We start from the raw sequence: 23,512 nt of genomic DNA on the forward strand, positions 1-23,512 counted from the left end.
GGCCCTGATCCTGCAAACACTTCTGGCCGGATTTTTCCAGAGCTCAACTCCCATTGTTCTCAGCGCTCTGGCACATCGGGCCACTCAATCCAGTGAGCAGCCCCACTCTCGGGAGTAGTCCTGACATTCCATGGGACTCTGTATGTGAATAAAGCCACCCGCCTGCTTGAAGTGGCTGCAGAATTCAGCGACTGCTTCCTTTACAACCCATGTATACAGCATAGCTCTGCAGAGCCCAACCCGAGTGATGCTTTCTCTCTCCTGGGGCTGCCTTTTTTTTTTAAGACAAACCCTTTTAGTGATTGCAAAATGTAAAAAGCATGTTCAACCCCCCTTTGCATTGTGCTGGGCAAACCCCTTTTTGCGGGAAAGCCGCCCAACCAGACACAGTTGAGGTCTGCAGGACAGAGCCAGTCTAACTGCATCCTTGGTATCATTTTCCTTGTGCAGCTGTGCTTGACCGGAACATTGTGCAGCCATCGCCGCTAGAAACAGGCGGCAAGGGGAAATGAATATACTCAGAAAAGCCTTTTCCTCCCTGCCCCCAAAAGGAAAGGACTGTTGTTTTTTTTCCTCTGACAGATTCTGGTTTTAAAGCCTTGAATCCAACTGGAGTGGGAGGAACACTGCCCATGTATTCTATGCTCTTTTCAGGTAGAATTTTTCAGACTGACGCCCACCAGTATTAATTTTTTATTATTATATATGGAGATACCTGGAAGGGACCTTGCAAGGTCATTGAGTCCAGCCCCTGCCTTTACAGCAGGACAAGTACCATCCCTGACAGATTTTTGCCCCAGATCCCTAAATGGCTCCCTCAAGGATTGAGCTCACAACCCTAAGTTTAGCAGGCCAATGCTCAAACCACTGAGCTATAGTGCTAGGTTTGGTACAAATGCCTTGCGAGACAGTCCCTTACACTGTACTAGTTACAGTGTAACTAGACAAGGGTAGGCTGGGAAACAAGCGCAGTGATTAACCCAGGTCATGCAGCAGAGCCAGGAACAGAAGTGAGGTCTCCCGACGGCCACACCAACACCTTATCTGCTAGGCCACGTGGAGAACATCGGCAACCTCTTGCACGGAGCTGCTTCTGGGCTCTGATTATATTCCGCCCGGCTCTTGGGGAGGGATGGGGGGCAATCCAACATAACCAAATTGGCAAAACGTGACTGTAACCATCAATATTTAACTGAGCAGTTGCAATAATCTGAAACCGGGAAGGAAAAGCTCATCCATGTCGGGCTAATATTAAAGACTTTGAACTAAGTCGCTGATTTGGCATTTAAAAAAACCTCTGCTCTGGTCACCTCCTTGTGAGGAAGGAGGTGGCCCATGAGGAATCATGCTGTGCTGGATTTGATAGTCGCCGCATTCCCCGTGGTGACCTCTGCAATTGCCTGTTCTTCCAAACAGCTGAGACCCGGAAGTGGGCTCACCCACAGAATGGGACATCTTTGGCTCAAAGTGAGTCTGATCTCATGTGCCTTGTCCACCTGGACCCCCTGGGAGTCATGAGCACCCAAGAAATGCAGACCCGGGCTTCTGGCGCTAGGCTTCTTTCACTTAGGGCTGCCTCCCTGGCGTCTGTCAGTCTCAGGGTGGAGAGGTGATAAATGGGACCAACATCCTCCTTTTAAAAACTTTGAGTTCAACTTTCCAATCCCTGATCCTTGAATGATGCCCGTTGGCGTTGCTACTAGGCAAATCAAAACACTGACTCATGCATTTGCTTCCCTTCAAGGTTAATGGTTTTGTTGTGTTTAAAACTCTGGGCCTGTTTTCCTCCAATCTAACCTTGCACCCAATTAGTGTTGTTTAGAAATTTGTCTTCTCCCTGCCTGGCTCTCCTCTGGAGAGTCTGATTTTAATAAGCCACGCCAGGGTGTCTTTTATGGCCTAACAATGCTGTCTTGACAGCGAGTAGCACTTAGCCTCTGGTTCTGTGTCTAACAGCCGCCACAGCTCACTGTAGTTAGACTATAATACATGCCCTCTTGGCTTGTTGCTTCCTTTAAGGCTCCCTCGTGGAAAGGACGCATGGTCGGCGCCTCTCCACAGGATGCTCTCTGCTCTTTGGTTCCTCTTCATCTGCCTCGCCCATCTGCCATGTAACTACCTTGGAATTCCTGCAGCATTAACCTGGACGAGCTCCTCCCTAGCTGTGCTGTTTGCTCCTGTGGCAGTAGTTCCCCTGGAGTGGGCACTTTGCTTGCCAGGTGCGGCTGCCTGGCTTGGTGCCTTGGAACACGTAATCACCTCTCTCGCTTCACCTCCAAGGGGCGTCAGTGCGCTGCCCAGCAATAACTCTCCTTCTCCAAGCCACCTATCAGGATCCCCTGAACTCCCTGGTCCCAGGCTATTCTGGCTTCAGCAGCACGGGCTTCCCTAAGCACTGGTCAGCCCATGGCTTGCACATGAAGCAGACGGCCCCAGTGGCTCTCGCTGGGGGAGCTCTCCCTGCCAGCACCTGGGGAGTGTGAGGGGAACCATGAGAGCTGGTAGAACTGAAATTCCTTGCTGGGGAATGGGGGGTGGGGCTCTGTTTTCTTGGATTGTTTCTGTAACACCTGACCCAACCGAGTGGAGATCCTCCATGAGGAGGCGGAGAGGTGCAGCCAGAGGGAAATGCACCGACCTGATCTCCCCTTTCACTTCCAGTCTGGGTTATACATGCCAACACTCTGCGTTTCCCCAGCGCCTTCCACGGGGCGATCTCAACACACTGCACAGCCAGGGGGGCCCAGCCTCCCAGCTCGGTCAGTATCACCCTCATTTTCCAGAGGCTTTGAATAAATGACTTGCCAGACCACTTACGGTAAGTTGGCAGCAGACCTGGGAAGAGAACCCAGCGTCCCTGAGCGTCAGCCCGGTCGGTGCCCACCCCATCCCTCTCGTCTGTATCCCCAGAGCTACCTAAATGCTGTGACTGGTCCTGCTGCTTGTTCCCAGATATTGGGGGCTCGGGATGGCTGATTGCACCCCCGGCATTGGGCGTGAAAAGGGCTGAATTTAAGGGTAATTACAAGAGGCTGCTTAAGTTTCCAGTGAGGAGAATAAAAGGCTCTGGCTGCAGAGAATGGACAGAAAAGGTCCAGTGGGAGGTAACGAATCCAAGCGTTTCTGTCGCACTAACCGAGGAATCGCTCACTACACAGCAAATGGCACCTGCTTCCTTTTGATCCTGGGTACGTCCCAGTCCTGGCGGCGCTCATATCCCCGCTTCCTTGCGCCAGCTCCAATCTCTGCTCCCCAGAAGCGTTGGTCTGTTCTCTGCAGTCGGTCTCGGTATGTTGCGCTCTGTTCTTAGAAGCTCCTAGTCAAGCTGGAAGGCGAGGGGGGAATTTGGAGAAGAGCAACAAAAATGATTGAGGGGCTGGCTAGTGGGGATAGAATTCAAGGAGCCGAAGAGGGCTTGCGTGACCAAGTGACCGGGGGCCGGGTGAGGGAATCATTCTGGGTGGCTCCAGGATGTTTTCATCCTTATCCTCTATGACATTTAGGCTGAATGCCAAGGAGGTGGGAGCACGTGGGTCCCTAGCAGAGATCAGGGTCCTGAGCCTCTTTATGGGAATTTTCCCTTGCTCCACAGCCCCTGCTCTCCAGGAGCTCTCAGCGGTGGGGTCTGGCCTCCCCCTCTCTGGGGTTGGCAGCCGTCTCCGAGCAGAGCATGTACCTCCTAAGCAGGGCTGATCTGTTTACGGGGCTTTGGAGTGTTACAGTGGCCATGATTAATTACTCGGAAATCCCTGCGCTGCCCAGCCCCTCTCCCCTCCCTCTTGCCCGGCAGGCAGGGGGACGTCAAATGGCCCATGAGCGTCCCTGCTGGCTCATCAGATGCAGGCCTAAAGGCAAGCATTTAACGGGGAAGGGAAGAGGCCTTAATTCAACGGCCTTGGTTGTCTTCTGCCCTGTGATCTTGTGTCTCTTGGACTCCCTGGTGCCAACAGAACCCTGCTTCTTGGGCTTGGCTGCACAGATTTGATTGTTAATAGGCTGCCAATTAATATTCAGACGAGGGGGTGGAATCATCCAGGGGTTGCTGCCGCCAGTTTGCTCTGGAACTATGTTACGCCCGTGCTTGGCCTCTCATGACCGTCCTTACCCAGCGCTCCTCTCCTCCTGGCGCCCACAGAACTGGGCTTATTCGTATTGCCACGTGGCGCCCGGAGCCGGAGCCGCTACAAGGATGCTTGTGAGGCAGACTTGGGATTGCGCAGGGGAGTGACTTCCCAGGGTGGGGACCATGGAGCGAGCGAGGGGGCGAAAGACCCTGCAGGGATAGGCAGTAGCAGGCTGTCTCGTCTTAGGCGTGATGGCTAAGGGCTTGTCTCCATGGCAGGGTTAGCTCAAGGCATAACTCGCGTGTTGTCCCGAACCTGACCCCCCACCCACCCCCAGAAATCTCTAGCTCCGGTTAAGTGGTGGTTTAAGCTCAAGCCAGCCGGCCCGTCCGGCTTCGGTGAGTGATGCAGTGGGGACCCGGCTACAGGCTACAAACTCCCCTTAGCACAACTCAGCTGCCAGCCCTGTGCCGCTCGGGGGTTGGCCGAGCTGGGCTCGAGTGCTGTGATTGAGCGAATGGCTGCAGTAGACACCAGCCCCATGTGTCTGCCCAGCCAGGCTATGACCGAACTAGGGTTAGGGCATCACCTCATGGCTGTGGTTGGCTCCAATGCAGTCTGGGACTCTGCAGTACCCATTCCAGAGAGCCCAGCGGAGCTAAGGGAAGCTGACCAGCGCCAGGCAGGGTATCGGGGGAAGGAATGGGAGTGGCTGGCTGAGCTGGTGAGCCCAGTGCACAGACCTGCCGCCCTGTCCACACTGGGAATAGCTTTTGTTTCACGTGCTCGTGTCTGCAGCTCCACCGGTGAGAGCAGGACACACGGTGCTCCAGCCAGGTCTGTCCTGTTCTAGTGGGGTGGCTGAGTGCGGCCTTGTCCCGTGTACGCAGCGAAACAGTGGGGACGCAGTGCTGAGGACTGTATTGGTTTTCTAGTGGAGATGGGGCTGAGACGTGTACCTCCGCTGCAGCGCCAGTGGCTAATACTCGCACGGTCTCTCCCTTCGTGTAGACGGGACCTGAGAGTCCTACAGCCAGGGCCCCCCCGATGCGGGGTTTTGGAGGAGATACTGTCCCCAGTAGGTTATTCAGAGCGCTACATGATATCACCCCTCCAAACTGGACCCAGAAGCCAGGGCAGAGATTGGAGCTTCGACATTGGGCAGTGACAGCTGCTCCTCTCCCTTGGCAGCTGCATCGCGCACCAGCTCCAACTTCGGGGTGAGCTTTGCGGGCAGCCATCGGGAGGGTATGTGGCAGAGAAGGGGAGTCTAGAGGGCGTGAGGGCCTGTTGGTGAGGGCTGCACTGAAGAGACAGAATCTCACTCTTCTGGCCGCCTTTAGGGGAGCTGCCATGGGCCGGCTCTGCTCCCTGCGGATCCAGGGGCAGCCATGCCTCCAGTGGGGCCAGCCATTTGGGTGAAAGGCAGGAGATGCCCTCGGTGGTCTGGGCTGAGAGGTATGGAAAGGATCATTCCCCCTCCCCTGCGCACCAACGCTTCTCCAATCTTCCCCCTGCCCTCCTGGCGTTTAGACCGTCCCAGCAAAATCTCTGCCGTAGCTACTTGCAGCGCAGTAACTTTGAAGAGTTGCTTATCATTCGAGTCATCGTCCCTCTGCCCCAGTCTCTCTGCCCAGCCCTGGGAACGCCTGGTGTGAAAGGCGGCCACATAGACGCTTCACCTGCTTCCTAAAGTGCCTCCAGTGGGTGCCTAGTAATCAAGGATGATTCATGGCTCCTCCCACCTCCGTGCAGAAACCTCCCCCAGCAGCAGCTGCTCGAGCTAAGCAAATGCTGTCTCTTTTCTGCAGTGGAGCCGATGCGGGAACCTGGCAGCATCAGCGGGCCTGTGGTAGGTCATTGTGGGATGACTGCTCAGTGCGCTGGCAAGGAGGAGGACAATGTCTCCAGGGCTGCCTAGGGGGATGGGAGCTTTCTGACTCCATGGGGCAGTGAGTTCTAAATTGGCTCAGCGAGGTCCAGTTTCCTGCCATGGCGGGGTTTGGGGGGCTGGTTCCGACTCAGGTAGGCAATATTCCTTTAGGTACTGTAATATTTGAGTGAATCCTGACCTACTACTTATATCCCCAAAACACCTTCGAGCCCCACGGTGCTCGGTGCTGTACAAAACCAGGACGCTGCGCAGGACGCTAACCAGCTCCTGGGTGGGGCAGTCGTGCCGAGGCCTGTGCGAGGCTGGTTTAGAGGCGGGCGTTGTAGAGTTTAAGGCCAGATGAGACCATTCTATCATCTAGACTGACCTCCTGTAGAATAGGCCAGAGCATTTCACCCAGTCTGTCCAGTATTGAGTCCACGATGGGTGCTCGTAGCCGAGGAAGGAGCTGAGATACCCACCCGGGAAGGGTGCTGGTAGTTGGGAGAGGGACTGACCAGATCTGCCTCTCATCTCTTTGGCTCCTGGGGCCCAGATTAAGGCTGTGAAGTGACCATGGGGAAGCAGAATAGCAAACTGCGTCCAGAGATGCTCCAGGACCTGCGGGAGAACACAGAGTTCTCGGATCTGGAGCTGCAGGAGTGGTACAAGGGCTTCCTCAAGGACTGTCCCACCGGCATCCTGAACGTGGAGGAGTTCAAGAAGATCTATGCCAACTTCTTTCCCTACGGCGACGCCTCCAAGTTTGCCGAGCACGTCTTCCGCACCTTCGACACCAACGGGGACGGCACGATCGACTTCCGAGAGTTCATCATCGCCCTCAGCGTCACCTCCCGGGGCAAACTGGAGCAGAAGCTCATGTGGGCCTTCAGCATGTATGACCTGGATGGTAACGGCTATATCAGCCGGGAGGAGATGCTGGAGATCGTGCAGGTAAAACGACCCCCTTCCCCAATTCCCTCTCCCCTTGGCCGTGTGGCTTCCTTGTGCCTGGGCTGCTGCTGGATGAGCTTGCTGTATTGCCCTGCCTATGGGCCTGAGCCAAAGGCCATTGCAGTCAAGGGAAAGATTCCCCTTGATGTCAATGGCTTTGGATCAGGGACTCAGCTAGCTGAGATCCAGGCGTCCATGTAGGCCCCTTCCACTAGGAAATGCCCCATAGGGACTAATCCTGCATCCTGCCCAGGGAGTTGGGACTAGCTTGAACAGGGCCAGTTCTCCAGAGCCATGCACCCTGACTAGTCATTCGCCCCAGCTCAGAAGGGCGAGTGTATCTCCTCCACCCTGCCCTGGTGTCAGCAACCAGCCAGGGCGCAGTCCAGCTGGGAATTGGATCGGATAGGTTTGTTCTGTTTGCCCCAGGGACTAGCACTGCTTCGGGGGCTAATGCAGGCAGGCCACATGTGTCTGTCAGCCCAGGGGATGCAGGGACCAGGTGGGATTCAGTGGCTGGAGGATGATGACACTTGGGAGGATGGAGGGGTGGGGGCTGGACTTTATAAGGAGGAGCAGATTCCCTTCACAGGCTTGTGTGGCCAGAGAATGGTGGGGTACGTACGTATGTGCTTTAACAAGGACTCCACAAAGCATGTCATAAAAAAGCTTGCGTCTCCTGGCCTCCTCCTCAGCCTGTGCCCCAGCCTCCCTCCCTCTCTCCGCTGAGCGGTGATGCTGAGCGGGGCAAGAGCAGACTGAAGAGTCGAATTTAATGGGGGAAGGGTGAGCCGGACAGATTAGCAAAGGGCAGAGTGTGAGGTGACTGTCCATCACGGGTCTCTTGCCTGGCTCTGAAGGGCAGCCTTCTGGCAGGGCTGGGAGAAGGTCACGCTGTCCAGACCCCCGAGCCTTGCCCTCTGCTCAAAATCTCCCTTCTCCGATGAAAGGCCAGGATGCTGCCAGTCCGTGGTGTCCGCTTTTCGCAGAAACAAAGAGTGTTGCTCTCAAAGCAAGAGACCGGCCTCTCATCCAAACTGGTCTCTGCTGCTTTAGGTCCTGGGCGAAGGGATTTAAAATCTGCCCTAGTAGCCGAGGAGTTGGTACGTTGGCAGTGAAAGCTCCCGTGCCTGTGGGGGAACCGTGGCTTTGAATCCAGGGGCGAAGCTAATGGCTGACTCCGATTTCCCACTGAGATGCAGGAAGGATCAAGCTGGTCCTGGCAGGGCTTAATGCAATTGCTGCCGTGAGCCAGGTGGGAGCGCGGCAGGACGCAGGAGCCCAGGACACTCATTGCTTGGGGGTGGGAGCAGTGAAGCATCTGAAAGCCAGAGCCTTTTATACTGAGTCTCTCCTCTGCAAATCAAAACCTTGAAGGGCCCAAGGCAAGGAGTAACTGGAATGGGGGAGCAGGGAGGGAAATGGGCTTCTTGGCTAGGACATTTGGCATTCGGGAGCCCTGGTGGCTATGTCTCTAGTGGCGAGAGGAGACCCAGCTGTACTCCACTGTCCGAGCATAGGAGACCTGACATGAGGGGCATGTCTTCCGCACTTTCGGCGGGGTACCCTGTGCACTAGCCCCTGCAGGGAGTATAGGCGTTGGTCTTGTCCCCATGTCAGATGGACACTGAGATCTGTTCAGAGGGGCACTGTCTGCTTCCCTTCACCCTAGGACCAGCCCGGGCGGCAGGAGTCATGAGCTTGCCCGCCTGGGATGGGTAACCCAGCCTGGGACGTGGGGATGCTGCCAAGGTCTCGCAGGGGAACTAGCAGGAATCCTCCCTAGCTCCTCTCTGCCCTCTGCGGGCGACAGTTTGTTAGCGCCTGGTGTTTTCACTGTAACTCGAGCTGCTGGGCTGGGGCCAGCCCCCTCCACGCTTCACAAGTGCAGCCAGGTGCGAACTGCAGCCGCTCCGTCACCTGAGCAGAGCTAGTGGCAGTTGGGCCCCATTCACCAGGTCATCCCAGTGTCCATCTGTGGCCTAGTATGAGAAGCTGCTTCTGATGTGGACGTCCAGATTGGGTGGGGGTACAAGCCACCACCTCTATTGTAAACTGGAGAAAAGAGCAACTCCCCTGAACAGCCAAGCCAGGGCTGTAACACCTGCCCTCTGCAGAGCAGGCCATTACCAGGTGTCCCTGGGGGAGAGGGCGAGACGGGCTGAGTTGGTCTGGGGGGCGTAGGGAGCGGGAGGGCGCCCTCGCCAGCACATCACCACCATTGCCCTAGGGCTGGGGCTAGCTTTGGAATTAACACCACAGCCCCGGCACTCTGAATCTTAGTTACAGACGCCGCGCTGCAGCAGCCGGGCCCCGCCTGAGGAAATGACCCAGTAGCTATTACACTGATCTTGCTTAATCAAGTCTGTTCCATTGTATTTCCCTGCTGATGTTCCGGGAGTTGATGCCGCTAACAGGCTTATTCCACTGGTTTTTTTTTTAAATGACGCTCATTCTCCAATGTAAAACCAAAACCTGTTTGCAAAGGCAGGCGTGAGCCCTCCCTGCCTTAGCTCCGTGGCTTTTGCAGCTACTCCCCCGGGCCTCCCCCCTCCACTGACCCCCTACACCCACCCCTAGGAATGGCAATTGCAGGGTTGAGTCGGCAGAGGTCACGACTCCCCCTCTGTCCTGTTCTCCCACCCCTAGGCCATCTACAAAATGGTTTCCTCGGTGATGAAGATGCCTGAGGATGAATCGACTCCAGAGAAGAGAACGGAAAAAATCTTCCGACAGATGGATACTAATAATGACGGTAAATGAGAGGAGACGGAGGGAGATTAAGGAAAGGTCTCATTGCTAAATCCAGGGGTCTTAGGATCAGAGACACGCAAACTGATTAAATGCATCGTTTTCGTTTAGCGGGGGGGGGAGGGGGAAGGAATCACAGCAGGGGGTGGGGGGGAAGAGACTGACGGCTGCTCTCCTGTGGCCGTGCTATCATATAGCAATGGCTTCTGGCGACCTAGTCCCCTGGCTCCTTGGAGGGGCTAAGCCCAAGGCCAGCAGGCTCGACTGTGTTTAAAGCAAAACCAAAAGTGGCATCAGACACACAGACCCACTTACTTCCTGGGCCCTGCAGTTAAGGGCGAGGCTATTTGGACGGGTGGCCCAGTGGTTAGGGCACCAGGGTGCAGTTGGGGAGATGTGGGTGCAATACCCTGCTCCGCCACCGATTCCATCACCCAGGGAAAGTCCCTTAATCTCTGTGCCTCTATTGCCCATTGGAGATAATAGCCATGCCCTGCCTCACGGGGGGCTGTGAGGACAAAGACCATAAGGAGAAATTCAGCAGCCCGCTCCTGGGCTTAGTCTGTCCAACTTTCCCCTGCCAGGCCAGCCCAGGTCGGGGCGGGAAAGAACAGGGCATGGGAAGATGTCTGGTCTCCACTTAATTACGGTCAGTCCAGAAAACTCTGTCCCAGGCAAGGCACTGTTGTAGGAACAGCAGCTCCACCCTCACCATCCTCACTGCTCTGGGGGCAAGGGTCCCGTTCCCAGCCGACAGGAGAATTAGTTCACGCGGCAGGGACCTGAGAAGCCCTTTCCCGGACAGCCTCCCCTCCCCGTAGGTGCCCATAGCTATCGAGCTGCAGCAGAGAGAGGGCAATTACTCTGTTGTGCATTCTTGACTCAGGGGTTGCAATCCACAGCCCTGTATTGCCAGGTTGGGGAGGGGGCTGGTCCTGGCCTGGAAAGGGTCAAGCCGATTTCAGATGCAGGCAGCCTTTGAGCTGACCCGGCCGTGGACACACCAGGCCCTTTCTTCTCTCCTTTCCCCAGGCAAACTCTCACTGGAAGAGTTCATCAAAGGTGCCAAGAGCGACCCCTCGATCGTGCGGCTGTTGCAGTGCGACCCCAGCAGCGCCTCGCAGTTCTGAGCCCTCCTGAGGGGAGTGGGGGATGGGACCCATCCTCTCCAGAGAGCACTGCCAAGACACCTGACCTCACGAAATCACCGGCTCCGCCATGGAGGCCAGCTTCCCATAATCCTCTGGGTGAACGGACATGCTCTCATGAAACGACAGCACGGCCACTGTTTTCTCAACTCATCCACCCTGCTTCCCTCATGCTGAGTCCGTAGCCACGTCCTTGGGAACGTTCAGCAGGTTCTGGGGCTCTCGGGGCGGGTGGGAGGCAGACAGAACAGGAGCCAGCCTGCTGGCGGGAGCACAGGGCCCGGGGGTCCCTGGGAGGTGGGGCGGGCCTTGGTCGCCTTGCTCAGGATCTCTGCCTTGTGAGGTTGGCCAGTGCAGCCGGGGCCTTGCAGCGTTCGCTCCCCTGGCTGGGTTGCTGCAGTCTGCATGGGAAGTGGCAGCAGGGAGAAATAGCTGCCCCTCTTTCAAGCTCTGCTCCTCCACAGGGGGAAGGAGGAGCTGCTCATCTCAGCCCACAACCCATTGGCTGCACCAGCAGCCTGCGGTACGCTGAAGGGGGGGGCCTAAGCTCACAGTCTCCCCTCCCCCCAGCAGGAACACAGGCAGGTGCTCTTACCCCTTCACTGCCCCCCAGATGCCAGCCCTGCAAAATGGGAGGGATGAAGCCGCTGCAGGGCCAGCAGGTAGCTGTAGTGAAGAGCCACTTCGCTGGGTCAGGCTGCGCTCCAGGCTGCCTATTCGTGTTTCCCCTGAGGACTGACTGGTGCGTTGGGGGCACACGCGTAGGGGAGCAGAGAGGGCCTGGCCCTCCCTTCTCGAGCTGGTCGCCATAGGCGAAGCTAGAGGGAATAGGCTGGTGTCTCTGCAGCTAGTGGAAGGTGGGAGACTTCAGCTAGGGCTGTAGGAGCACGAACAGAGCTGGGTATTTTCCCCATGCAGCTCGGGAGAGGCCCTCCCGGCTGAACACTTCCCTCGCTTCTAGCTTCTGCCAGGATTTTCCACGGAGTCAGCCCCCAAAAGCTTAGCAGCGAGCGCCAGAGCAAGCCAAGTCCCCGGCTTCTGCCAACCCCGGGTGCACAGCAGGGGCTGGGGCCTTTCTTCAGCCATGGGGCCATGCAGAGGCTAAAGTTGGGGGCTTATGGAAGAAGCTTGATGGGGAAAGATCAGTCAGCAACGGGAGGGGCTCTGGCCACAGCCCCAGAGCTGCTCATTCAGGGGCTGAAGGGGGCGGGGTGGGGAGTAATCCGCCTGCACAGGGGACTTGCCCTCACAGCTGGTGTCTGAAGGAGTTAAGCAAAATGAATTCCCAACACAGCTGGGGGTGCTGGCAGAATGTAGCCATGGCAGATCCTCTCTTACTGAGCCAGAAGTTGGACTTCCTGCCCTCTCCCCCCATCCACAGCTGGCTGGGTAGAGGAGGACACCTCCCCTGACAGTGTCCTGGGTGGAAGGGGATACACCCACCTCTACAGCCTGCCCCAGCTGGAGGGCAGGGGCTGAGTAAGTCCCAAGGGGGAAGGAGAGAGTCAGTGGTAGCAGCCTCAGCCCTTAGGCTGCCCCCCCACCTCCCAGCTGATTGTAGCCTCCCCCACTTAGCACAGATGGGGGGCAGCCCTGAGGACCCCAGCGCACACATTAAAGGCCACTGCTGTCTGTCACATGATTTTGTTCATCAGTATTTTGGTCTGGCTGCACACAGATCCCCTTGGCAAGGGGAGGGGGGGTTCAGCAGGGGCCCCCCCCACTTAACACAGAGGCAGAAGCCCCAAGTCACAGGCAAGGCTCTGTCAGCACAACCCCTGCCCCCCCCCCGACCCCACCAACGCTCTCAGCCCAGGCTGTGGAGATCAACGTGTCCCGGTGTGTTCACGCACCCTTCAAAGCAGACGCTTGCTCGTCCCTTCCAGTAACAAGGGGAGTGCATGGGGTGGGGGATTGCTTTTGTTCTTTTAATATCTTCAGAATAAAGTTTTGTCTCCGTGCAGCTGCTTGTGGGATGATGTCAGACCTAGGCACTCTGAGAGCGAGATTTTGTCTATCCCTGGCTGGGGGAGGCCAGTTTACATCCAACAACTCCCAGCCCTTTCCTCGCTCGCTCCCTGCAGCCAGGCGAGCAGGAGAGGGCTGGGAGATTAAGGCAGCAGGTAGGACACGTGTCAAGCCGGGTGGAGGATCCCTTCCCCTCAGTACAGCAATGGGTCTGAGCAACAGCACCGCCCTGGGGAGGAGGCTGGGAGGGCAGAGGCTGGGAGAGCATGAGCCATGAGGCCAGTGCAGCATATGGGAGAACAATGGAGGGAGGAAATCAAGCCCCTGAGGTTGCTGGGACAGCAGAGCCTGGTTGGGGGCAGGTCCATGAGGTTGATGCACGAGCGGAGGCTCCTCGGGCCTGTTCAGAGCCACACCGTCTCCACTCTGCCCTGCCTCAGGAGGACACGGCCCTCACTGGCTTCTCGATTCTCCACTGGGACAAGCTGCAACGTGACCTTGAAACGACATGGGAAGCGAGTGTGAAAACGGAGTCGCCGGGCACTAGAGCACCCCTAAAAGCAAGGCACCGGGCCGCAGTGCTCAGACACAGGCCTCAGCGCTTGACTGATCAGGCAACACTCCATGCGGATCCACTCTGAGCCCCAGCCTGTGTCTTTTGCACAGGGCGGCCCTAGTTACACACATCAGACAGAGCCAGGCTCTAGCCTCGGCCTTTTGATCCTGGTCTCTGATGGAGGTGGGATCCCCAGTTTCCATTTGGGGGCATGCAGGGCTTTGGCACCCAGGCAAAACTGCTCAAACACAGCAGCCGGATTGAGGAAACCCTCTGCAGTGCTCAAGCACACAGTGGCTGAAAGCCCTGGGAAGAGCTACACAGAACCATCCCCTCTGATGGCCAAGTCCCTAAGTGCCAGGCTGGGAGGAGCTTTGGGATCATGGGCAGCAGCTCTGACAAGGAGTGAGCTTGGCCCATGCCAAAGCTGGAGGGGCCTGAATCAATAGCCAACCGGCATCTCCCAGCACTGGGAGCTGAAGGACGGGGTCTGGTATCACAATGGGACGCCTGGCCCAGCTGCTCCGACTTACCACACCGGCCAATGGGTGGGATGGAGCCAGCCACTTGGGGCCAGATCCTGAGCTATTACAGCAGCCCCATTGACAGCGCTGGGAGCGAGCTGAGAACCTGACATCATCTCCCCCTGTGCACATCCCACGGAGCAGAAACAAACCCCGGGATTCAGCCAAAGAGAGCAGTTACAAATAGGACATTGTAAATCCAGTCCCACAGCCCTTAGAAGGGGGGAGAACAGGGGCTCCAGAGCCGGGGTGGGGAGACCAGGCACGCCAGGGTTACCTTTTTCTTGCGGGTCCTCCGACACAGTTTCAGGTTGAGGAGCGCGAGGGTGAGCAGGAAGCACCGGATGCTGAAGATGATCTCCACCGCGTCGAGTATCAGGGACATGGTCCAGAGGGACAGCGTGGAGCTCTGCGGAGAGGAGTGGGGCCTGAGCCAAACCCACCAAAGCCAAGGGGAGCTGTTCCATTGAGCTCCACCTTCCCAAAGGCCCGATCCAAAGACAGGCACGTTGGGGTTAACAGTAGGTTCAACGCCCAGCCCTGCTGCTGACTCACTGTGCGATCTCAGGCAGGTCATGTCCCCTCCTCCCCGTGCTTCAGTCTCCCCCTCTTTAAAGCAAGGATGATACTTTCTCTAGCCCGGGACATTTAATGCACAAGTGTCTACAGCCTTCTGAGGTCCCCAGACGGAAGGGGCGAGAAGGGCACAGTGGTGGTGGTATTAGAAGCAGCGACATGATCAGAGCCTTTAAGGCCAGAAGGAACCATTAGATCATCTAGGTGGACACTGGCCGTTCATTTTCACCCAGAGGCCCCTATATTAAGCCCACAGATTAACATTCCAAGAGCCTGAACTGCACACTGCAGGGAGAGTCCCCGGTGCACCCTATGCTCAAGGCCCCAGCTATGGGATCCCAGCAAGTGAACCATGCCCCCACGCTACAGAGGACGGCAAAAATAATCCCTGAAACCCCATAAACACCCCGTATTCCACCCCCAAGGTCTCAGCTGCAGCGGGGTCTCACTGCAGCAGCTTCTGCCCTTGCTGGGTGGGTGCCAGGGGCATTACTAGATACTGCTATGCCAGAGCGGGAGCGTCCCCCTCTCACAGGGATGTCAGACCCTCCCAAGCACTTACATAGACGCGGGTGGGGTCGAAGGAGCACTCGTGGGAGATCTGGATCAGCTCCACATCGGCGAAGGTGCAGGTGGCCAGCAGGGCGTTCCCTTTGTTGGCGAAGGTGAGAATAATGGAGACCGCCAGCCCCACGGAGCAGAAGAGCGAGAGCAGGGTGCTGCTTATGCTGAGGGAGAAGACCGCCCACTTCTGCGGCGAGTCAGAGAGAAACACAGCTAGTTACAGCAAGGGCTGGGGGGCACAGGCCCACGGGGCAGGCTGCCTGCATCCCTCCCACTGCTGGCCCTTCACACAGATGCCAGGGAATTCAGTCACCACAGGTGCACGTGGTCTGAGCACAGGCCTGGGCGCACCCTCCCACTGAGTCACAGGGGGTACGGACCAACCATATTCTACGAGACATCCCCTGGTATCCCACCACAGCCTTCCCCCAGAGAGCTACAAATAAGCCATGTCTGGTATGTTTCATGCAGCTGCCCTTTCTTTCCTTGAAGGGTGGGTGAGTCACCCTGCACTGCACCCTTAGACACAGACTCAGCCTCTGCCTCAGTTTCCCCAAAAGGAGAATCATGAGATTAATTTAAAAGTTTGCAAGTACTTCGGCTTCCTCCCCCTCCTCTATCCCCAACCCTCTCCTGGGGTGGGAAGGGAGCTCACCCTCCATCTCCATTGCCCCTAGAAATGCGTGCTACTTTCTCCCGAGCCTTACAGCCTGCTCTGGGGTTTGAAGCTCGCATGGAGCCACTAAAGCGTGTATGTCTAACTCGTGCAGTGCAGCTCTCTCTCGCTGGGCGGGGCACGGAGCTGCAGCCTCACCAGGCAAGTTCCCAGAATGCATTCCCAGGCTCAAGTTCAAACAAATCTTTTCCCTCTAAAGTGCCAGAGGGGAAACTTGCAAACAGCCGAGAGGATCAGAGAACCCAGACAGACCCATCCAGAGTGAAAGACGAGACACGCTCGAGAGAAACAGGCCCTTTCCCCAGCAGAGCGCTGCCTTTGGTAGGGGCAGGCTCCTGCAGCATGACAGGACTTTGGGGGAATTCGGGAGCCGTCCTTACCAGGGCTGTTAGGGAAAGGTATCTGGACAGCACAATCGCAGCTATGCCACAGGAGATGGTCTGCAAAGGAAACAGACACAGCAATGGGGGGAGATTCTCTGCCAAGCCCCTCAAGTTAGAAAGAACTGGTACGGAAAGCCCCAGGGACTTGGGGGCTGTTGTCTTACCCCCACATTATTTGCTGTTTACTTCAGTTGGTTCCTCCCCAAAAAATCTAAACTTCCTAGCCCTCTGCTATAGATGCAGCTGGATAGCCGCCCCTATAGAAATCCAGGCACAGCCACCCTTAGGAGCCCACCTCCAGGAAAACAATCGCATTGCCATTCCCCACAATAGGGTGCCAACGTTCAGGGCCAGCTGCGACTATTCAAATGCGGATGTTATTAAAACCAAAAGGAGGCACTGTTTCGCCCTGCTGTCCCACCGCTCGCTTCGGAGGAGGTACAGCAGGGAGGAGGCTGCTCCAGCAGGTGCCAGAGATCGACAGGACTCCGTGACCTCTTCCGAAGGGCTGGCTCGTAATCGGGGCTGCAGCTCGCCTTCCTGAACCAGGCTGAGCTGACGTGCCAACTGCAGCAGCTCAGCCCAGGGGAGAGTCGCACCCACCCCTCATTGTGGAGTGAGGCACGTCACTGAACGTTCTGCAAGTGCCTGAAATAATAATAATAATTAGGGTTAACAATTAAACTGACTGGTGCCGGCTTGACAGCTTCCGAGGCCAGCTTGGGGGAGAGAGAACTCCGGTGGCCTTAGAAACCCCCGGCAATCAGAGACTTTAAGGGTAGGTGATTTTCTAGGATTGGCTTTTATTTTTGTCAAGGGCTTAATGTTCGCAAGTGTTGGAAAGGCAGCGAGTGCTCTGTACCGGGGCCCGCAACAGGAGCTTTCCCCAGTCGCTACCGAATCCGCGCTCACCGGTTCTAGAGCTTTCCTTAAACACAGCTTGGCAGCGCCCGGTTTCTAACAGGACCTGGGATGGTCTCTGTCCCCGGGGGTGAGTCTCTTGCAGGGGCTGCAACATTCACATGAGAATCTGCCCAGAATGGCTCCATCTGCCATCCAGGTACTTAACTGGCCCCCATGGCTGCAGTCTCTCTCCTCCCAACACCCCTGGGAGGTGGGCAGTGCTATTATCCTCATTGGACAGATGGGAAACTGAGGCACAAAGACTAAGTGATTTGCCCGGGTCTGTGGCCCAGCAAGGAATTGAACCTGGGTCTCCCAAATCCGAGGGTAGCGCCCCACCCACTGGAGTACCCTCTCCCTTTTCATTGGCTGGCGAGACTAACAGGGACGGCTCCACGTACTGTGACGTATTATGGCCCCAGCTAGACCCGGGCGCCATCATGCCAGTCCCTGCCCCAAAGAGCTGCCACGTAGCCTAGGTACCTTTTGGTGTCAGACTGGGGACCAGATTGCTCCTGTTCACCCCAGTGCTGAATCTGGCCCACCAGGCTTTGGGGGGTTTCTGTGGCTGATGCTGCAGCCATGGCTGTCCCAGCTACAGCAGCCGTAAGAATGAAGAGGTACGGAGCGCCCATGTGGGCTGCAGGAAGGGAAGAGACCGCAGCTCTCAGGCCCGGACTCGGCGGGTGAGGGGGGGGAGATTAATCAGGAAAACAAAGAAACTTTGATGCCAGATTTTGTTTGCTTAAACAGCAGCAAGAAACTGCAGGTGGGGGTGGGGAGGGGGATCTCTGGCCACACAGCTCCCAGGCCCAGCCATGTCAGGCATTTAAAGCCAAGTGCTTTCCCCTGATGACAGCCCTAGTAAGTAACTTGGTCAGCCCTGGGAGGCAGCAGAGCACAGCTTTGTGTGGGTAAAGGGAAGCGCGGTCTTCGCACCCACGCTCCACTGGTCCCCAGCAGGATCTCCCATCCGTCGGCCTCTACTTCAGCAGGGGGCTTCCCACCAAACACCTGCAGCCTGGAGAGAGACGGGCATTCCCCCCCATCCCACAGCTTTAACCTAGGGTGTCCCCTCCCAGACCCTAAACCACATCTTATGGTCCGTCCACTCTCCTGCCTCCTAACAAGCATCCTCTACGCCCGTTCTCTGTAGCCTCCCCACCCCCGAGCAGAGCCAGCATGCCAGGAAAGCAGTACCAGGATGGCCGAGGTCACCGAGATGATGTTGGCGATGGCGTACTGCAGGGAGATGGCATCCTGGGGGTTTGCCACGTAGCGCAGCACGGTCCCATGCACGAGGGCTCCGGAGATGAAACTGAGGTGTCCGATCACAATCAGGATGAGCCCCGTCTTCATCAGGAGCTTCTGGAAGCTGCTGGGATCGAGGGTGTCTGTGCAGGAGAGAAGGGAGGGGCTCAGCTCGCTGCAGCTCTAGTTCGGGTCCAGGCAGCACCACGATGGGCAGGCACAGAACAAGCACAGCCACACAGACCCCTGCCCCAAGGACCTTACAGCCCCGCTGACACTGCCGTGAGGGGCGGAGCGGGCACGGATGAAGCTATGAGAAGCACTGATGCTGTTGTAATGCCCTATAAAAATCCTCTCTGAACTCCTGACCAGGACTCTGGAGCAGCCAAAGAGCCTGTCCCAGAGAATTTGCCCTGTGGGTGGCAGGGCACGGCTGGGGTAGCTGAGCAGCACAGACGGGATCGGTCCCAGTCCCACACCCGCCAGTCGAGTCCCAGGGCTGGGACGTGAGCGCACGGCGGTTACACACGCCCGACTAGCGCCTGGGCGAGCGCGGCAGCGTTCTCAGACAGGTGAGTGGTTCGGACAGGGCACGGGACCAGAAGTGGAGCAGAGGGATGGGGCGAGCAGAGGGGAGCGGTGCCACAGGGCGGCACTGACTGAAGAGAGGAAGGATCGGAAGGCAAGAGAGCAAGGCTGTGGGGGGCTCAGGGCAGTCCAGCCCCAAGGCACAGGGCAGCTGTGCTATCTACAAAGGCTTCTAGAGGGGCCCAGAGAAGCAATAAGATAGTGGATAGGGCGGGAGAGCCGAGTGGAACTGTACTCAGGGTTCCTTAGCTAGGAGGGCACAGGAGCACCAGGCAGGTGGCCCCTCGGAGACTCCATTCCCAGCCTCTCCCCGCAGGACGGCCGGCAGGAGCACTGGCCCATATTCCAGTCCCAGCCTCAGGGGCCCTGGCTGCTGGGGGGAGGTCAGTTACTCCTGCTCCACTCTGTCCTTACGGGAGGAATGGAATGAATAGCGGGGAGCAACGCGGGCCAGAGCGGACTCTCCCATAGCTCCCTGCCCCGAGAGCTCCAGCAGGTGGATCTAAGACCCTGCAGCACAGAGACTAAGAAAGGGACAAGGAAGTTCTGTAATCAGAAGCTTTCTACAAAACAAACAGATTTCTTTAAAGATTAACCACACGTTAAACATCAAAACGCCAAGAGATCATCTCCTCCCCTCCCAACAAGGGTGTGAGCGGGAGGGTGCCCAAGCCCTCTCCACACTAGAGCTTACAACTCTGCGAAACAGAACTCACAACTCATGTGATCCTAGCAACCCGCCATGAACTGCTCTTTGGGGCAGGGCTTTCTTACTCCAATTCCAGACCTACCCTGTTCCAAACACAGGCTGGAGCCCCTGGTGCAAAGCCTTTTGAGATAGCAGAGCCTGATGCGCCTGTACGGACAGGAGCTCTGCTTTCTGGAGGTGATGTTATCAACCGCCCGCCCTCCCCTGGAACCAGAGCTCACAGATGGGGGATCTGGGTGGACTGTGCTTCTATTCCCAGCTCGGTCAGGCACTGGGTGGCCTTGGGCAAGTCACTTCGCCCATTCTGTGCCCCAGCTGTAGACGGAGAAGGATGCTGCCCAACCTCACGCTTCCCCAGAGCCTTGGGTGGAAGGTGCTGAAGAAGCAAGACGTGCTACGTTGTGGCCTCTGGTGACCAGCTCCCAGGACTGCCCCTGGAATCCTGTGGTCACCCCCTCCCTGTGATCAGGACGAGATCTGGGCTTTGATCCTCCAGCCTCATTTCTCACGTTTGCAATCCCACTGATCGTTTCCCACTCGCCAGCTTTAGCTGGGGCTCCTCATTTCCAAGCTCTTACAGGAAGGCCTTTGAGAAAGAAAAAAAAACCCACCACAGGATGATGCAGACGAGGCCCCACCAGTCTCCAATCCACCACTGCCCTTCCAGTCCGGCCCCCGAGCCGGACCAGGGTGCGAAATTCCCTCCCCTCCCTGTCACTTTGGGGAAAGGAAGCCACTCACCCAGTCGACACATCTTGGCAGCTCTCAGATCAGGCCATTGTTGCTTCAAAGAGGGTCCATGTTAAGGCGTCTCTGCTTTCATCCCCCGGGAGCAGGCAGAGGCAGGCTGAGTTCCTGGCACTCCCTGGCCCTGCCCCGACCTGCGCGCACTCTTCCATGCACCGAGTCCCTGCCGCAGCTGCAGTTACCTTCCCACGGCTGTTTTAAATCTGCTCTTCCTGTTTGACTAGCTCCCCAGGCCAGAACAAAAGGGCTCAACTCCACCTTCCCCTGCCCCAGGAAAGGTGATTCAGAGCTCAAACCCCGCCCACCGCAGCTCCCATCTCCTGGCTGCAGTGATCTAGGTAGGTAGGCCTCTCCCTGCAGAGGGGCCAGACACTGCATGCTTCCCTTGTGATCCTGTGGCTCCAGGTTCCTTGGCTCCCAGCCTGAAGGGGCAGCCTGCAGTGCAGCGGAACTCTGGAGCGAGGGAGCTGGTCCCCCGACATGAGTAAAGTTTTAACAGAAATCCCAAGATAGAGGTTTTATACCATGCAGGCAACCCACTCCTTACACAGGGCGTTTGCCGCCCATCTACATGCAGATGCCAATCTCCAAGACTCCCCAGTCTTCTTGCTTGGGGGTGTCCATCCACCCACCCTGCTGACCTCCCCATCTTGGAGGCGGTAACATTGCACACTTCAAACCCTATCCCAGGGTGATGATTCTATCTACATTTCTATACCATGGGGCACCATGTCATGCCTGCCCCAGCAACTCTGCACCCTACCCCTCCACTGGCTTGCATGTAGGCTTTCCCCAAACAGCCGCATGCCGAAGACGCAATCACTAAACATTCTTCAGGAAGTGCTGGCTTTAAGGCTCCTCCAAGCATCTTACAGCTGAAGTCATGCTAGCAACAGCGTTGCTAGGAGAGCTCTTCCATGGTTTCCTTGACTTTTATGAGCAAGGATTCATCTCACTCCTCCCTGGGGACTACAACTGCCGCTCTCAAGCCATCCTTTTGCACTATGATCACAGAAAACCTGCTAGAACTGCACAAGCAATAACCATGATGCAGGCAGGGCCTCTCTTGGAGGAGAGCTGGGAGGGCCTCTCTCTGCTGGGTGACAAGCTCAGCTGGACTGTATGTTCCATTGTCACATCCCCAAACCACAAGGGGTTTTTGATGTGTCCAGGCATTTTAGGTCACTCGCTCACTCAATTTTAAGCAGTTTTGCTGCTAACCTTCTGTGGATTTCTCCTTCCACCCTTGCAGATGGTTAGCACAGCCCCCCCAACGATTTCAGCTCCCAGGAGAGCCTGCACACAAATTTCAAGGCAGAACCTTCCTATTCAAAAGGTTTACAGTTTCTGCATCCTCTCGGTGCCTAGATGTGACAGTGGTGGGTGCACCAGAGAGATCCAGCACTGAAAAGCTGTGTGGAAAGCGGTCCCAATCAGAGCCCACGGGGAGAAGAAATCAAGTCTCCAAATGTAGAGTATGGGTGAAATCTTGGCCCTAAGTTGACAGAATTTCCATGGACTTAATGGGACCAGGATTTTATCCCGTGCAATCTCCAGACCTTAGAGAAACAGCCAGGCTGTGAATGAAAGAACTCGGGAGGTAGCTGAATTCTTACGGAAGTGGCATAATCTATTTAAGGTGGTATTTTCAAAATCCTTCCACAGCTACAGCATTAGGCAGGTGCCACCATGGAGCCAGACGGACGTTGTTAATAATTCACCTCTCAGTCTGAGCTCCATGCCAGTCTCTTGTCCTATTCAGTCATTAGAAATTGCTCCATCATTTCGTTACTACAGCCTCTCTTCTACTCCAGTGCAGCGGATGCCCAGTGCCTGCTGTGCACTCTTTCCTCCATTTGGGATGTCTTGTTACTACTTGCCTTGCATTGTGCCCTGTGTAAGGCTTTGTTCAGTTTCTCCTTACTACAGACACTTGAGTTGCCTCACAAAGACCTCCTTGCTAGGCAGCCGTCCTGCACAGTATGGTCTCCTGTGGTGACAGAACTGGATACAGTGAAGGAGATGGGTATTGAGGTGAAGGACACTGCATTTCTATGGGGACAGGAGCAGAACACTTACCAACAGAGATCGCTTCTGTGCGAAAGACGCCCAAGCTCCACCTAACCCGCTGACAAAAGGAGAGCAGGGAAGCAGGAGTGAAAGACTCATGATTGAAGTGTCTTTTCTTCACTAGCAGTTGCCAAAGTCATGCACCCAAGGCTACAAGTTCTAATGCAATCTGTGCCACCAAACATCCCACCGCCACCACTTGTGGTCTCAACTCTATGCTACTGCCGTGCAGCTACTCTTCGTGCCATCCCTGTTGCTGCCGCACCCAACTCCAAGCTCTGTACCTGCAGGTCTCACAGGGCCTCCCCCATCTCCAGATATCGACCTCAGGGGTGTGAAATGCTGCAGACTGTTCACACAGCCTGGGAAGCAGGGCCGTATCACCCCCCACAGCCTTAATCCGATTCAAGATCTGCGCTCTACTGGATAATCCAGGGACTTCCCCACCTCGCCCTGTTTCTAAGCATAGGTCCCTCTAATCCCACTACCTGCTCTTGATCACGGTGTTTGCCACCGCCTCTGTGCCTCTCCAGTTGTGGCCGCCAAGCCACATTCAACCATCCTCCTCACTAGGAGCGACTCTCTACAAAGATCATGAAAACAAGATACTGATTAGAACGTCTGTGATGACAACAGAACAGCTGAACTAGTTGTGACTAAATGAGGATATGAATAGTTTCCTCAGCTGAGCACAGGATCTGCACATCCCATCATGTTTTCTATATTGCTTGTGTCAGGGGTTTGTAATCCCCACTCCTGCTTTATGGTGTGGGCTATTATTCCCTTTCAACTATTGCAGTTGGCAGTCACTACTGCAATACCCAGCACACCCTGGTAGGGGGCGCTGGAGTATTATGTACAGTACTTGCTTCACCTCACCCCATTTCTCCTGCAAGTTGTCACTGGTACATTGCTAACATGAGTCAGCCCCAGAGCTGCAATTTCATTCCTTATTAAAATCCTGGTCCCTGGGTCAGGCCCTTTTTCTTGATTGGGCAGCTGCTCAACCTAGGGGTGGGAAAGTCAGGAAAGGTTCCTGTTAATTTGTATCGCATTGACTAATGGGCCTGTTTTAGCACTAGCTGGATTTTGTAGCAGACAGTGACGTGGTGGGTGGATGCTGCAGTCTCCATATTGCCCCATCCAAAGCAACACCACCAAAATCTTACCTGAACCTTCCAGAAGAAGTTCATGTCCACCAGTCCTT

At 56.3% G+C, this 23,512-nt stretch overlaps 2 protein-coding genes across 2 annotated transcripts; one reads left to right on the top strand and one right to left on the bottom strand.

Moving 5' to 3' along the window:
• Positions 1-6,513: 6,513 nt before the first annotated feature.
• HPCA (hippocalcin) lies at positions 6,514-10,772 on the top strand. The gene is made up of 3 exons (XM_065421664.1): positions 6,514-6,891; positions 9,541-9,646; positions 10,675-10,772. Exons 1-3 carry the CDS (start codon positions 6,514-6,516, stop codon positions 10,770-10,772), a joined length of 582 nt encoding a protein of 193 aa, XP_065277736.1.
• A 2,390-nt stretch (positions 10,773-13,162) lies between these two features.
• Positions 13,163-23,498, bottom strand: TMEM54 (transmembrane protein 54). The gene is made up of 7 exons (XM_065421841.1): positions 23,475-23,498; positions 22,315-22,363; positions 18,141-18,334; positions 16,035-16,094; positions 14,977-15,165; positions 14,116-14,247; positions 13,163-13,255 (listed from the first exon to the last, which is right to left on the bottom strand). The coding sequence occupies exons 1-7, from the start codon at positions 23,496-23,498 to the stop codon at positions 13,163-13,165; spliced, it is 741 nt and encodes a 246-aa protein (XP_065277913.1).
• Positions 23,499-23,512: the final 14 nt, after the last annotated feature.

Source organism: Emys orbicularis, chromosome 23, assembly GCF_028017835.1.
Source record: "Emys orbicularis isolate rEmyOrb1 chromosome 23, rEmyOrb1.hap1, whole genome shotgun sequence".
Lineage (NCBI taxonomy): Eukaryota > Metazoa > Chordata > Testudines > Emydidae > Emys > Emys orbicularis.

Excerpts from the sequence above, each read along its gene's own strand:
- TMEM54 (XM_065421841.1), bottom strand. The coding sequence starts at position 23,498 with ATGAACTTCTTCTGGAAGGTTCAG. Across the intron at positions 15,166-16,034 it reads ACCTTTCCCTAACAGCCCTG|AAGTGGGCGGTCTTCTCCCT; the intron begins GTAAGGACGGCT and ends GACTCGCCGCAG. Across the intron at positions 13,256-14,115 it reads GGAGGACCCGCAAGAAAAAG|GTCACGTTGCAGCTTGTCCC; the intron begins GTAACCCTGGCG and ends TGTCGTTTCAAG.
- HPCA (XM_065421664.1), top strand. The coding sequence starts at position 6,514 with ATGGGGAAGCAGAATAGCAAACTGCGTCCAGAGATGCTCCAGGACCTG. Across the intron at positions 6,892-9,540 it reads AGATGCTGGAGATCGTGCAG|GCCATCTACAAAATGGTTTC; the intron begins GTAAAACGACCC and ends TCCCACCCCTAG. Across the intron at positions 9,647-10,674 it reads GATGGATACTAATAATGACG|GCAAACTCTCACTGGAAGAG; the intron begins GTAAATGAGAGG and ends TCCTTTCCCCAG.